Source organism: Bombina bombina, chromosome 11, assembly GCF_027579735.1.
Source record: "Bombina bombina isolate aBomBom1 chromosome 11, aBomBom1.pri, whole genome shotgun sequence".
NCBI classification, from domain to species: domain Eukaryota; kingdom Metazoa; phylum Chordata; class Amphibia; order Anura; family Bombinatoridae; genus Bombina; species Bombina bombina.
In genome coordinates, this window is record NC_069509.1 from 100,069,177 (window position 1) to 100,084,175 (window position 14,999).

General features: G+C 39.2%; 1 protein-coding gene across 2 annotated transcripts in view; it reads left to right on the forward strand.

Annotated features, from left to right (window-relative positions):
• The window catches only part of NUBP2 (NUBP iron-sulfur cluster assembly factor 2, cytosolic), a 667,929-nt gene that overhangs the window by 480,518 nt on the left and 172,412 nt on the right, over positions 1-14,999 (forward strand). For both annotated transcript variants that reach the window (XM_053694649.1, XM_053694651.1), the window contains exon 5: positions 12,705-12,815. In XM_053694649.1, the coding sequence (XP_053550624.1) occupies positions 12,705-12,815 (111 nt within the window). The remainder of the gene's footprint in view (positions 1-12,704; positions 12,816-14,999) is intronic.

The following is a 14,999-nucleotide window of genomic DNA, read 5'->3' on the forward strand; positions in this document are numbered from 1 at the left end:
GAACTCCGTGCAATTTTCAGAGCTCTTCAGTCTTGGCCTCTTCTGAAGAGAGAATCGTTCATTTGTTTTCAGACAGACAATGTCACAACTGTGGCATACATCAATCATCAGGGGGGGACTCACAGTCCTCTGGCTATGAAAGAAGTATCTCGAATTCTGGTTTGGGCGGAATCCAGCTCCTGTCTAATCTCTGCGGTTCATATCCCAGGTATAGACAATTGGGAAGCGGATTATCTCAGTCGCCAAACGTTGCATCCGGGCGAATGGTCTCTTCACCCAGAGGTATTTCTTCAGATTGTTCAAATGTGGGAACTTCCAGAAATAGATCTGATGGCTTCTCATCTAAACAAGAAACTTCCCAGGTATCTGTCCAGATCCCGGGATCCTCAGGCGGAGGCAGTGGATGCATTTTCACTTCCTTGGAAGTATCATCCTGCCTATATCTTTCCGCCTCTAGTTCTTCTTCCAAGAGTGATCTACAAGATTCTGAAGGAATGCTCGTTTGTTCTGCTGGTAGCTCCAGCATGGCCTCACAGGTTTTGGTATGCGGATCTTGTCCGGATGGCCTCTTGCCAACCGTGGACTCTTCCGTTAAGACCAGACCTTCTGTCGCAAGGTCCTTTTTTCCATCAGGATCTCAAATCCTTAAATTTAAAGGTATGGAGATTGAACGCTTGATTCTTGGTAAAAGAGGTTTCTCTGACTCTGTGATTAATACTATGTTACAGGCTCGTAAATCTGTATCTAGAGAGATATATTATAGAGTCTGGAAGACTTATATTTCTTGGTGTCTTTCTCATCATTTTTCCTGGCATTCTTTTAGAATTCCGAGAATTTTACAGTTTCTTCAGGATGGTTTAGATAAAGGTTTGTCCGCAAGTTCCTTGAAAGGACAAATCTCTGCTCTTTCTGTTCTTTTTCACAGAAAGATTGCTAATCTTCCTGATATTCATTGTTTTGTACAAGCTTTGGTAAAACCTGTCATTAAGTCAATTTCTCCTCCTTGGAGTTTAAATTTGGTTCTGGGGGCTCTTCAAGCTCCTCCTTTTGAACCCATGCATTCATTGGACATTAAATTACTTTCTTGGAAAGTTTTGTTCCTTTTGGCGATCTCTTCTGCCAGAAGAGTCTCTGAATTATCTGCTCTTTCTTGTGAGTCTCCTTTCTGATTTTTCATCAGGATAAGGCGGTGTTGCGAACTTCTTTTGAATTTTTACCTAAGGTTGTGAATTCCAACAACATTAGTAGAGAAATTGTGGTTCCTTCATTATGTCCTAATCCTAAGAATTCTAAGGAGAAATCGTTGCATTCTTTGGATGTTGTTAGAGCTTTGAAATGTTATGTTGAAGCTACTAAGTCTTTCCGAAAGACTTCTAGTCTATTTGTTATCTTTTCCGGTTCTAGAAAAGGCCAGAAAGCTTCTGCCATTTCTTTGGCATCTTGGTTGAAATCTTTAATTCATCATGCCTATGTCGAGTCGGGTAAAACTCCGCCTCAAAGGATTACAGCTCATTCTACTAGGTCAGTTTCTACTTCCTGGGCGTTTAGGAATGAAGCTTCGGTTGATCAGATTTGCAAAGCAGCAACTTGGTCCTCTTTGCATACTTTTACTAAATTCTACCATTTTTATGTGTTTTCTTCTTCTGAAGCAGTTTTTGGTAGAAAAGTACTTCAGGCAGTGGTTTCAGTTTGAATCTTCTGCTTATGTTTTCATTAAACTTTATTTTGGGTGTGGATTATTTTCAGCAGGAATTGGCTGTCTTTATTTTATCCCTCCCTCTCTAGTGACTCTTGCGTGGAAAGATCCACATCTTGGGTAGTCATTATCCCATACGTCACTAGCTCATGGACTCTTGCTAATTACATGAAAGAAAACATAATTTATGTAAGAACTTACCTGATAAATTCATTTCTTTCAGATTAGCAAGAGTCCATGAGGCCCACCCTTTTTTGTGGTGGTTATGGTTTTTTTGTATAAAGCACAATTATTCCAATTCCTTATTTTATATGCTTTTGCACTTTTTTTCTTATCACCCCACTTCTTGGCTATTCGTTAAACTGATTTGTGGGTGTGGTGAGGGGTGTATTTATAGGCATTTTGAGGTTTGGGAAACTTTGCCCCTCCTGGTAGGAATGTATATCCCATACGTCACTAGCTCATGGACTCTTGCTAATATGAAAGAAATTAATTTATCAGGTAAGTTCTTACATAAATTATGTTTTTTCTCACTCAAACGTTTTATCTATCTATTTTCTATCTCATATTCTATTCGCTCTCTCTATCTCTCAATATATTTTAGTGTCTCTCTTTTCTATTTATCTTGTTTCTCCCTTCACACACTCTCTAACTATCTTTTTATATATATATATCTGTCTCTATCTATATTTTATTCTTTATAGTTTTATCTCTGTTTCATTCATTGACATCAAATGGTACATGATGAATTGTGATTTTACAAAAATTTGATTGTTATTTATAACAGTCTAATAATGATTTAAAGTTCATACTAAGTTATCTTGTATAAAAATTTAAAATTGCACTGGTTGATTATGCTAATCTAATGTCTTGAATATTATTTTTCTGCAGCATTAAAAACATTATATTTTCGTAATAAGAAAATGCATGATAATAATAGAACACAATAGCACTTAGGCAGATTTTAAAATTAGATGTATGTTTTATTAAAAGATGATCATAATTTATTGCAATAGCAAACAATGGTGGATACAAGTATTTCGATTTAGATTGCATAAATAAAATCAAAGTGCTGATTTAGAAAGTTTGACATAATTATATGTTGAATGCATAACCTAATTAGCATCTAAATTAAAATTTAACACATGGCAATACATTAAAAAATATAAAAAATATAGATATATGTTTGCATTCAATAGAATAGTATTATATTGCATTATTTTCTTGATGCTTATAACGTAATCTGTGGTTAAATAAAATAATTTATATGTAAATTACTTTGCATTGCAAGTTAAATAATATTAAATTGAAATCAAATATAGCAAAAAATAAAAAAAAGTTTGAATAGGATGTTTGTAAACGATCAGAACAAATTAAATAAGAAAACATTGTTGTAAATAAATATTTGAACATAAGTGATGTCTTCATGGCTAAAGACATGGTGTAAAAATGAGGGGTTTGACTTTTTAGAACACTGGGCTGATTTTTCACTAGGGTACAATTTGTACAGTAAGGATGGATTGCACCTGAATGACATGGGTGCAGGTGTGTTGGGGGAAAGGATGGTAGCACGTTTAGAGAACCTTTTAAACTAGGCAAAGGGGGGGAGGGTCAGTTAGAACAAAATAGAACAGAGAGATCAGTCTGTGAATATGACAATCCCTTAATATCTCAAGGAAGGGATGACTTAAGAAATGTCACATTAGAAAATATAGAGGAAAGCACACCGAGTAGCAGCAGAAAGCACATGAAAATTAAATGTATGACAACAAATGCAAGAAGCATGACAGGTAAAATGGGGGAGCTGACGCTCTTAGTTGCAGAAGAGGACTATGATGTTATCAGTATAACTGAAACTTGGTGGGATGATTCACATGACTGGGCAGTTAACTTAGAGGGGTATACATTATTTAGGAGGGACAGGAATAATAAAAGGGGTGGAGGAATCTGCATGTATATTAAACCTAACCTTAAACCTACAATAAGGGAAGATATTTATGATACAAGTGACAATGTAGAGACCCTGTGGGTTGAAATAAAGAGTGGGGGGAAAAATCCTAAAAAAATATTACTAGGAACATGCTACAAGCCTCCCAACATTAGTGACCCGGAGGAAACTCAACTACTTATCCAAATAGGTAAGGCTGCTAATAACAGTGCTGTAATTATGGGAGATTTTAACTACCCTGATATAAACTGGGCCAATGAAACTAGTTATTCAGCTAAGGGGGATAGATTTTTAAATGTTCTCAGGGATAACTTCTTGTCACAATTAATAGAGGAGCCAACTAGGAGTAAAGCTATATTGGATTTAGTGCTATCAAACAATACAGATATAATATCAAACATAGAAGTTAAAGAACATTTGGGTAACAGTGATCATAACATGGTCACATTTGAAATCTATTTTCAAATGCAGTGTTTTAAAGGCTTAACTAAGACTTTTAATTTCAAGAAAGCAAAATTCAACGATTTAAGGAAATCATTAAATAATATAAATTGGGACAATGTATTTTCTAATAAAAATACAGAGAATAAATGGATAATATTTAAAAATGTGTTAAATAAATATACATATCAACACATACCATATGGTTATAAAAGTAAAAATAAAAAAACAAAGCCGTTATGGCTAAATAAAAATGTGTTAAGAGAAATTAGGAAAAAACGTAGGGCATTTAAATTATTTAAAGAAAATAGTACAGACTCAGCATACAATATTTATAAGGAATGTAACAAAGCATGCAAAAAAGCAATCAAATTAGCCAAAATTGAAAATGAAAAATTAATTGCTAAGGATTCTAAGTCTAACCCTAAAAGGTTCTTTAAGTACATAAATATCAAAAAATCTAAGAAGGATAATATAGGTACATTAAAATGCGTGGAGGGTAGCATGATAAATAATGACAGGGAGAAGGCTGAGGTACTAAACCAGTTTTTTTCTTCAGTATACACAAGAGAGGAACCATTGAATGATACTTTTGAACATAATAGAACATGCCAGTCCATACCACTAACTGGGTTTTGTTTAGAGGATATCAGGAAAAAACTGGAAAATATTAAGGTAAATAAAACTCCAGGCCCAGATGGAATACACCCAAGGGTGTTAAGGGAACTTAGCACTGTTATAGACAAACCTTTACTCTTATCCTCAGGCATGGTACCCCAGGATTGGCGTAAAGCTGATGTGGTGCCACTCTTCAAAAAGGGAAGCAGGGATGATCCAGGAAGCTATAGACCAGTTAGTCTGACATCAATAGTGGGGAAGATATTTGAAGGGATTATAAGGGATTATATTGATGAGCATATTCGTGTAAACAAGATTATGAGTTCTAATCAGCATGGCTTTAGGAGAAATAGATCATGTCAAACTAATCTAATTAGATACTACGAGGAAGTAAGTAAAAATATAGATAAAGGGCAATCAGTGGATGTGATATACTTAGATTTTGCAAAGGCATTTGATACAGTGCCACATGAGAGATTAATGCACAAAATTAAGGGACTGGAAATAGCTGAAAATGTTAGCTCATGGATAAGTAACTGGATAAAAGATAGGGAGCAACAAGTAGTAGTAAATGGATCATACTCAGATTGGACAAAGGTAATCAGTGGCGTCCCCCAGGGATCAGTACTGGGCCCTGTTCTTTTTAATATTTTTATAAATGACTTGGAGCAAGGATTAAATAGCGACATCTCTATTTTTGCAGATGATACTAAGTTAAGTAAGGTCATAAGGTCAGAGCAGGACGAACTGTCTTTACAAAGGGATTTGCTAAAATTAGAACTATGGGCAAGTGAATGGAAAATGAGATTTAATACGGAAAAATGCAAGGTTCTACATTTTGGAAGTAAAAATAAGCAGGCTACGTATTTTTTAAATGGGACAAGACTTAGCCAAACACAGGAGGAAAGGGATTTGGGAGTAGTAATAGATAAGAAGCTAAAGATGGGTGCACAATGCAGGGCAGCAGCTTCAAAGGCTAATAAGATACTAGCATGTATTAAAAGAGGCATTGATTCAAGGGAGGAAAGCATAATTCTGTCATTATATAAAGCCCTGGTAAGACCTCACCTTGAGTTTGGAGTGCAGTTCTGGTGACCAATTGCTAAAAAAGATATTGCAGAACTAGAAAAAGTTCAGAGAAGGGCCACAAAGCTAATAAGGGGATTGGAGAAATTAACCTATGAGGAGAGGCTAGCCAAACTGGGTCTGTTTTCTTTAGAAAAAAGGCGCTTGAGAGGTGACATGATTACTTTATATAAATATATTCAAGGCCCATATACAGAGATGGCAGAAGCTCTGTTTATTCCAAGAAAATTGTTTCTGACAAGAGGTCATAATTTAAGGTTGGAGGAAAGGAGATTTAATCTCCTGCAACGGAAACGTTTTTTCACTGTGAGAGCAATAAAATTGTGGAACTCATTACCAAAGGAGGTAGTAAATGCCAATACCATAGATACATTTAAAAATAGTCTGGATAAGTTTCTGTATACAAACAAAATTCATGGATATGATTGCTAGTATTAAATGGGTCACATTTTAATGGGGTTATTTAAGCTTAACTGGAGCTTTTTGTAAGTTTTAGATTTGTATAGGTTGAACTCGATGGACTTCAGTCTTTTTTTTCAACCTTATCTACTATGTTACTATGTTATTTCAAATGTATAAAAAAATAACACTCTATTTGCTGCATGTAGTGTAAAATTCTTTATCTACAAATTCTTTTTGCCAACATCTCTCTAGAAGGTCGTTACTATGGCAACCTTATCTATAGCTTAGAATACGTTACAATGGAATACTTATCTATGTAAATGCAAGGACGTTGCAACCATAAAAAGTTTAGTGAACAATCTTGCTTTACTATTACTTTTTTAAATTTAAATAAATCACATTTTTGGTAATATATATATATATATATATATATATATAATTTTTTTTTTTTTTTTTTTAAAAACATAATTGCAGTTTAAAAAGTTTAAAACGTAAAATAAAAAAATAAATCGAAATAGCATAATGGATAATAAAAGTTATATTACATAAAGATATATATGTATATAAATTATAATTAGAATGTTCTATTAATGAAATCTATTTTTCTCCAACATAGGTGTGTCCGGTCCACGGCGTCATCCTTACTTGTGGGATATTCTCCTCCCCAACAGGAAATGGCAAAGAGCCCAGCAAAGCTGGTCACATGATCCCTCCTAGGCTCCGCCTACCCCAGTCATTCTCTTTGCCGTTGTACAGAGTCTTGCCCACTCAGGAGGCCCCTAGTACATCTAGCGCGCCAATACTCCTTACTATGCAACAATTAACGGCTGTAATGGATAATTCTGTCAAAAACATTTTAGCCAAAATGAACACTTATCAGCGTAAGCGCGGCTGCTCTGTTTTAGATACTGAAGAGCATGACGACGCTGATAATAATATTTCTGAAGGGCCCCTAACCCAGTCTGATGGGGCCAGGGAGGTTTTGTCTGAGGGAGAAATTACTGATTCAGGGAACATTTCTCAACAGGCTGAACCTGATGTGATTGCATTTAAATTTAAGTTGGAACATCTCCGCATTCTGCTTAAGGAGGTATTATCCACTCTGGATGATTGTGACAAGTTGGTCATCCCAGAGAAACTTTGTAAAATGGACAAGTTCCTAGAGGTGCCGGGGCTCCCAGAAGCTTTTCCTATACCCAAGCGGGTGGCGGACATTGTTAATAAAGAATGGGAAAGGCCCGGTATTCCTTTCGTCCCTCCCCCCATATTTAAAAAATTGTTTCCTATGGTCGACCCCAGAAAGGACTTATGGCAGACAGTCCCCAAGGTCGAGGGAGCGGTTTCCACTTTAAACAAACGCACCACTATACCCATAGAGGATAGTTGTGCTTTCAAAGATCCTATGGATAAAAAATTAGAAGGTTTGCTTAAAAAAATGTTTGTTCAGCAAGGTTACCTTCTACAACCAATTTCATGCATTGTCCCTGTCGCTACAGCCGCATGTTTCTGGTTCGATGATCTGATAAGAGCGGTCGATAGTGATTCTCCTCCTTTGGAGGAGATTATGGACAGAATCAATGCTCTCAAATTGGCTAATTCTTTCACCCTAGACGCCACTTTGCAATTGGCTAGGTTAGCGGCTAAGAATTCTGGGTTTGCTATTGTGGCGCGCAGAGCGCTTTGGTTGAAATCTTGGTCGGCTGATGCGTCTTCCAAGAACAAGCTACTTAACATTCCTTTCAAGGGGAAAACGCTGTTTGGCCCTGACTTGAAAGAGATTATCTCTGATATCACTGGGGGTAAGGGCCACGCCCTTCCTCAGGATCGGCCTTTCAAGGCAAAAAATAAACCTAATTTTCGTCCCTTTCGTAGAAACGGACCAGCCCAAGGTGCTACGTCCTCTAAGCAAGAGGGTAATACTTCTCAAGCCAAGCCAGCTTGGAGACCAATGCAAGGCTGGAACAAGGGAAAGCAGGCCAAGAAACCTGCCACTGCTACCAAGACAGCATGAAATGTTGGCCCCCGATCCGGGACCGGATCTGGTGGGGGGCAGACTCTCTCTCTTCGCTCAGGCTTGGGCAAGAGATGTTCTGGATCCTTGGGCGCTAGAAATAGTCTCCCAAGGTTATCTTCTGGAATTCAAGGGACTTCCCCCAAGGGGGAGGTTCCACAGGTCTCAGTTGTCTTCAGACCACATAAAAAGACAGGCATTCTTACATTGTGTAGAAGACCTGTTAAAAATGGGAGTGATTCATCCTGTTCCATTAAGAGAACAAGGGATGGGGTTCTACTCCAATCTGTTCATAGTTCCCAAAAAAGAGGGAACGTTCAGACCAATCTTAGATCTCAAGATCTTAAACAAGTTTCTCAAGGTTCCATCGTTCAAGATGGAAACCATTCGAACTATTCTTCCTTCCATCCAGGAAGGTCAATTCATGACCACGGTGGATTTAAAGGATGCGTATCTACATATTCCTATCCACAAGGAACATCATCGGTTCCTAAGGTTCGCATTCCTGGACAAACATTACCAGTTCGTGGCGCTTCCTTTCGGATTAGCCACTGCTCCAAGGATTTTCACAAAGGTACTAGGGTCCCTTCTAGCTGTGCTAAGACCAAGGGGCATTGCTGTAGTACCTTACTTGGACGACATTCTGATTCAAGCGTCGTCCCTTCCTCAAGCAAAGGCTCACACGGACATTGTCCTGGCCTTTCTCAGATCTCACGGATGGAAAGTGAACGTGGAAAAGAGTTCTCTATCCCCGTCAACAAGGGTTCCCTTCTTGGGAACAATAATAGACTCCTTAGAAATGAGGATTTTTCTGACAGAGGCCAGAAAAACAAAGCTTCTAGACTCTTGTCGGATACTTCATTCCGTTCCTCTTCCTTCCATAGCTCAGTGCATGGAAATGATCGGGTTGATGGTAGCGGCAATGGACATAGTTCCTTTTGCGCGCATTCATCTAAGACCATTACAACTGTGCATGCTCAGTCAGTGGAATGGGGACTATACAGACTTGTCTCCGAAGATACAAGTAAATCAGAGGACCAGAGACTCACTCCGTTGGTGGCTGTCCCTGGACAACCTGTCACAAGGGATGACATTCCGCAGACCAGAGTGGGTCATTGTCACGACCGACGCCAGTCTGATGGGCTGGGGCGCGGTCTGGGGATCCCTGAAAGCTCAGGGTCTTTGGTCTCGGGAAGAATCTCTTCTACCGATAAATATTCTGGAACTGAGAGCGATATTCAATGCTCTCAAGGCTTGGCCTCAGCTAGCGAGGGCCAAGTTCATACGGTTTCAATCAGACAACATGACAACTGTTGCGTACATCAACCATCAGGGGGGAACAAGGAGTTCCCTAGCGATGGAAGAAGTGACCAAAATCATTCTATGGGCGGAGTCTCACTCCTGCCACCTGTCTGCTATCCACATCCCAGGAGTGGAAAATTGGGAAGCGGATTTTCTGAGTCGTCAGACATTGCATCCGGGGGAGTGGGAACTCCATCCGGAAATCTTTGCCCAAGTCACTCAGCTGTGGGGCATTCCAGACATGGATCTGATGGCCTCTCGTCAGAACTTCAAAGTTCCTTGCTACGGGTCCAGATCCAGGGATCCCAAGGCGGCTCTAGTGGATGCACTAGTAGCACCTTGGACCTTCAAACTAGCTTATGTGTTCCCGCCGTTTCCTCTCATCCCCAGGCTGGTAGCCAGGATCAATCAGGAGAGGGCGTCGGTGATCTTGATAGCTCCTGCGTGGCCACGCAGGACTTGGTATGCAGATCTGGTGAATATGTCATCGGCTCCACCTTGGAAGCTACCTTTGAGACGAGACCTTCTTGTTCAGGGTCCGTTCGAACATCCGAATCTGGTTTCACTCCAGCTGACTGCTTGGAGATTGAACGCTTGATTTTATCGAAGCGAGGGTTCTCAGATTCTGTTATTGATACTCTTGTTCAGGCCAGAAAGCCTGTAACTAGAAAGATTTACCACAAAATTTGGAAAAAATATATCTGTTGGTGTGAATCTAAAGGATTCTCTTGGGACAAGGTTAAGATTCCTAGGATTCTATCCTTCCTTCAAGAAGGATTGGAAAAAGGATTATCTGCAAGTTCCCTGAAGGGACAGATTTCTGCCTTGTCGGTGTTACTTCACAAAAAACTGGCTGCTGTGCCAGATGTTCAAGCCTTTGTTCAGGCTCTGGTTAGAATTAAGCCTGTTTACAAACCTTTGACTCCTCCTTGGAGTCTCAATTTAGTTCTTTCAGTTCTTCAGGGGGTTCCGTTTGAACCCTTGCATTCCGTTGATATTAAGTTATTATCTTGGAAAGTTTTGTTTTTAGTTGCAATTTCTTCTGCTAGAAGAGTTTCAGAATTATCTGCTCTGCAGTGTTCTCCTCCTTATCTGGAGTTCCATGCAGATAAGGTGGTTTTACGTACTAAACCTGGTTTTCTTCCAAAAGTTGTTTCTAACAAAAACATTAACCAGGAGATTATCGTACCTTCTCTGTGTCCGAAACCAGTTTCAAAGAAGGAACGTTTGTTGCACAATTTGGATGTTGTTCGCGCTCTAAAATTCTATTTAGATGCTACAAAGGATTTTAGACAAACATCTTCCTTGTTTGTTGTTTATTCTGGTAAAAGGAGAGGTCAAAAAGCAACTTCTACCTCTCTCTCTTTTTGGATTAAAAGCATCATCAGATTGGCTTACGAGACTGCCGGACGGCAGCCTCCCGAAAGAATCACAGCTCATTCCACTAGGGCTGTGGCTTCCACATGGGCCTTCAAGAACGAGGCTTCTGTTGATCAGATATGTAGGGCAGCGACTTGGTCTTCACTGCACACTTTTACCAAATTTTACAAGTTTGATACTTTTGCTTCTTCTGAGGCTATTTTTGGGAGAAAGGTTTTGCAAGCCGTGGTGCCTTCCATTTAGGTGACCTGATTTGCTCCCTCCCTTCATCCGTGTCCTAAAGCTTTGGTATTGGTTCCCACAAGTAAGGATGACGCCGTGGACCGGACACACCTATGTTGGAGAAAACAGAATTTATGTTTACCTGATAAATTACTTTCTCCAACGGTGTGTCCGGTCCACGGCCCGCCCTGGTTTTTTTTAATCAGGTCTGATAATTTATTTTCTTTAACTACAGTCACCACGGTACCATATGGTTTCTCCTATGCAAATATTCCTCCTTAACGTCGGTCGAATGACTGGGGTAGGCGGAGCCTAGGAGGGATCATGTGACCAGCTTTGCTGGGCTCTTTGCCATTTCCTGTTGGGGAGGAGAATATCCCACAAGTAAGGATGACGCCGTGGACCGGACACACCGTTGGAGAAAGTAATTTATCAGGTAAACATAAATTCTGTTTTTAAACTTATATCAATCAATTCATTTTAGGTTAAAATAATATTTGTAAATAAATCAATAGCAATATCAAAAGATTGTTTTATTTTGAATTTTGTTTTTACTATATAATAGATCTAGTATTTTCTAAGTAATACGGTTCTTTGTTTGCGCTCTGAATTAATTGCACCCAAATTCTATTTAGTAATAGTATGTATTAAAATATGGAATAGAATACATGATATATTAAACACTATTATGCAAAAAATGAGATTGATTAAATTTATATACATTATAGTTGCATATTGGTTTGTACAAGAATGCATATATAAGCTTACCGATAAAATCAAAGATATGCTCTGAGTAGAAGGAGCGATTCAAATGTTTCTACTTTGTTGCCGTTTGCGATCTGATGCGGTTGTAACTATGCCTGCCAAATGATCTGGTTAAATGTGGACGCGCTCGCTTTGCTAGTATGAACTACAAAAAGTTAGGCATGCGCAGAATGAACCATCCACTGATTACGTCAATTGACGGCCGCCTAACGGCCAAAGAATCAGTTGGATGTTTAAACAACGTGACCGTTGTTTTGAAAAAAACAAAATATTACAGGTTAATTTTAGGATAGCAGAATCGATGCGAAAAATATCAAATATCGAAGGTAATATTGAAATATAGGAAAATATTGATGAATGAACATATTATTTATTTGGCTTGATATATTCATTGATTTATTGCAGTCCAGTTTCGTTTACCTTCACTTTAAATTGATTATTTCCCAAAGCACTAAGTGTAGAGGTGATCATTATTAGTAAGGAGTGACAAATTATTTTATTAATAATTATCAGTCTAATATAATAATTTGCCTTATTATAAAATTAGTAAAATGGATAATGTTACAAACCCTAGAACAATATCAGACTAAATATAATGGTTCATACACATGTCACATGTGCAGTACAGATGTAAATTTGGGTCACAGTTACATCATCTTGCTTCAGCTTCTCTTGAGCTCTGTCTCCCTAATAAAATTGTTGAAGTTGTCCAATAGAATACACTTAAAAGTTGCTGTTGTAGGGGAGAGCATGGCCAACTCTGCTCTTTATGAACAAGCAACCGCTGTTAGAATTTAGCACATTTTGAATTTTAATATGTATATATTTTTCAGGCTGTGTCTATAGGAGATGTGAGACGGGAACTGACATTTTGCAAGAAAACAGGACTTCCAGTAATTGGGATTGTGGAGAACATGAGTGGATTTCTCTGTCCACACTGCACGGTAAATTTACACTTCGTTTTCCTCATTTACATGTTGTAGTTCTTGATAGCTGTAAAATAAGTTGCAGTTCGATTCTCTTTTCTCCTGTTATGACTGCTGTAATTACCTCCCCCTCTTTCTCCCTTTATCTCTCTCTTTAAAGATAGTAGTATGTCCAGTACTTCCTTGACTCACATGCTCGCTGGTGGGTCCTGCACCCTTCAAATACATCTATATAGATACAAACAGCAGCACTGTGTAAAATCTTCAGAAAGTTTTTTATTCCAACATGAGTGATAGAAATAAAGACCACGTTTCGGGCCTTGTGTCGTTAATCATATCATGTCACGATATATCATATATACCTTTCCCCAGGTGGCTCATTACCATCTTTATTAACTTGTTCCTTAATAATTTTTATCATTATTCATACAATGCCACCACCTTGTATGGTAAAAAAGGATGAGCAACAACGGATCATGTAAAAATATATTTCTTCTACAAGATACGAGTCCATGGATTCATCCTTACTTGTGGGATATTATCCTCCTGCTAATAGGAGGTGGCAAAGAGCACCACAGCAGAGCTGTATATATAGCTCCTCCCTTCTCTCCACCTCCAGTCATTCTCTTTGCCTATGCTAGTAATAGGAAGAGGTAATGTGAAAGAGGTGTTAAAATTAGAGGGCCTTCTAAAGAAGTTATTTGTTCACCAGGGTTTTCTCTTACAGCCTACAGCCTGCATTGTTACTGTAACTACTGCAGCGGCTTTCTGGTTTGACGCCCTGGAGGAGGCCCTGAAGGTAGAGACACCTTTAGAGGACATTTTAGACAGAATAAAGGCTCTGAAGCTAGCCAATTCATTTATCACAGACATGCTTTTCAAATTGCAAAATTAGCGGCGAAAAATGCAGGCTTTGCCATTCTGGGGCGCAGAGCGTTATGGCTGAAATCGTGGTCTGCTGATGTGTCATCTAAATCTAAGCTTTTAGCGATTCCTTTCAAGGGTAAGACTCTATTCAGGCCTGAACTGAAGGAAATCATCTCTGACATTACTGGAGATAAGGGTCACGCCCTACCGCAGGACAAGTTTTTTAATATGAGAGGTAAACAAATTAATTTTCGCTCCTTTCGAAATTTCAAAGGAGTACCCTCTGCTTCCTCTTCCTCCACTAAGCAGGAAGGGAACTCTGCTCAATCCAAGTCTGTCTGGAGACCAAACCAGGCCTGGAATAAAGGTAAACAAGCCAAGAAGCCCGCTGCTGCTATCAAGACAGCATGAAGGGGCAGCCCCCGATCCGGGACCGGACCTCGTAGGAGGCAGACTTTCTCTCTTTGCTCAGGCTTGGGCAAGGGATGTTCAGGATCCCTGGGCATTAGAAATTGTGACCCAGGGGTATCAGCTGGAATTCAAAGATTTTCTCCCAAAGGGGAGATTTCACCTTTCACGTTTGTCTGTAGACCAGACAAAGAGAGAGGCGTTCTTATGCTGTGTAAGAGACCTCTATACAATGGGAGTAATTTGCCCAGTTCCAGAACTGGGACAGGGGTTTTACTCAAACCTATTTGTGGTTCCCAAAAAAGAAGGAACCTTCAGACCTATTTTAGATCTCAAAAGTCTAAACAAATTTCTCAAAGTCCCATCGTTCAAGATGGAGACTATACGAACAATTTTACCAATGATCCAGGAGGGTCAATATATGACCACCATGGATCTGAAGGATGCGTATCTTCACATTCCTATCCACAAGGATAATCATCAATTTTTAAGGTTTGCCTTTCTGGACAAACACTATCAGTTTGTGGCCCTTGCCTTCAGGTTGGCCACAGCTCCCAGAATCTTCACAAAGGTGCTAGGGTCCCTTCTAGTGGTTCTCAGACCGCGGGGTATAGCAGTGGCGCCCTATCTGGACGATATTCTGATCCAGGCGTCAAGAACTCACGGTTGGATAGTGAATATAGAAAAGAGTTCACTTGTTCCACAAACAAGAGTTCCATTCTTGGGAACTCTGATAGACTTGGTAGACATGAAAATATTTCTGACGGAGGTCAGAAGATCAAAGATTCTAAATACTTGTCGGATTCTTCGGTCCGTTCCTCGGCCATCGGTGGCTCAGTGTATGGAGGTCATTGGATTAATGGTAGCGGCAATGGACATCATTCCGTTTGCTCGCTTTCATCTCAGGCCACTGCAGCTGTGCATGCT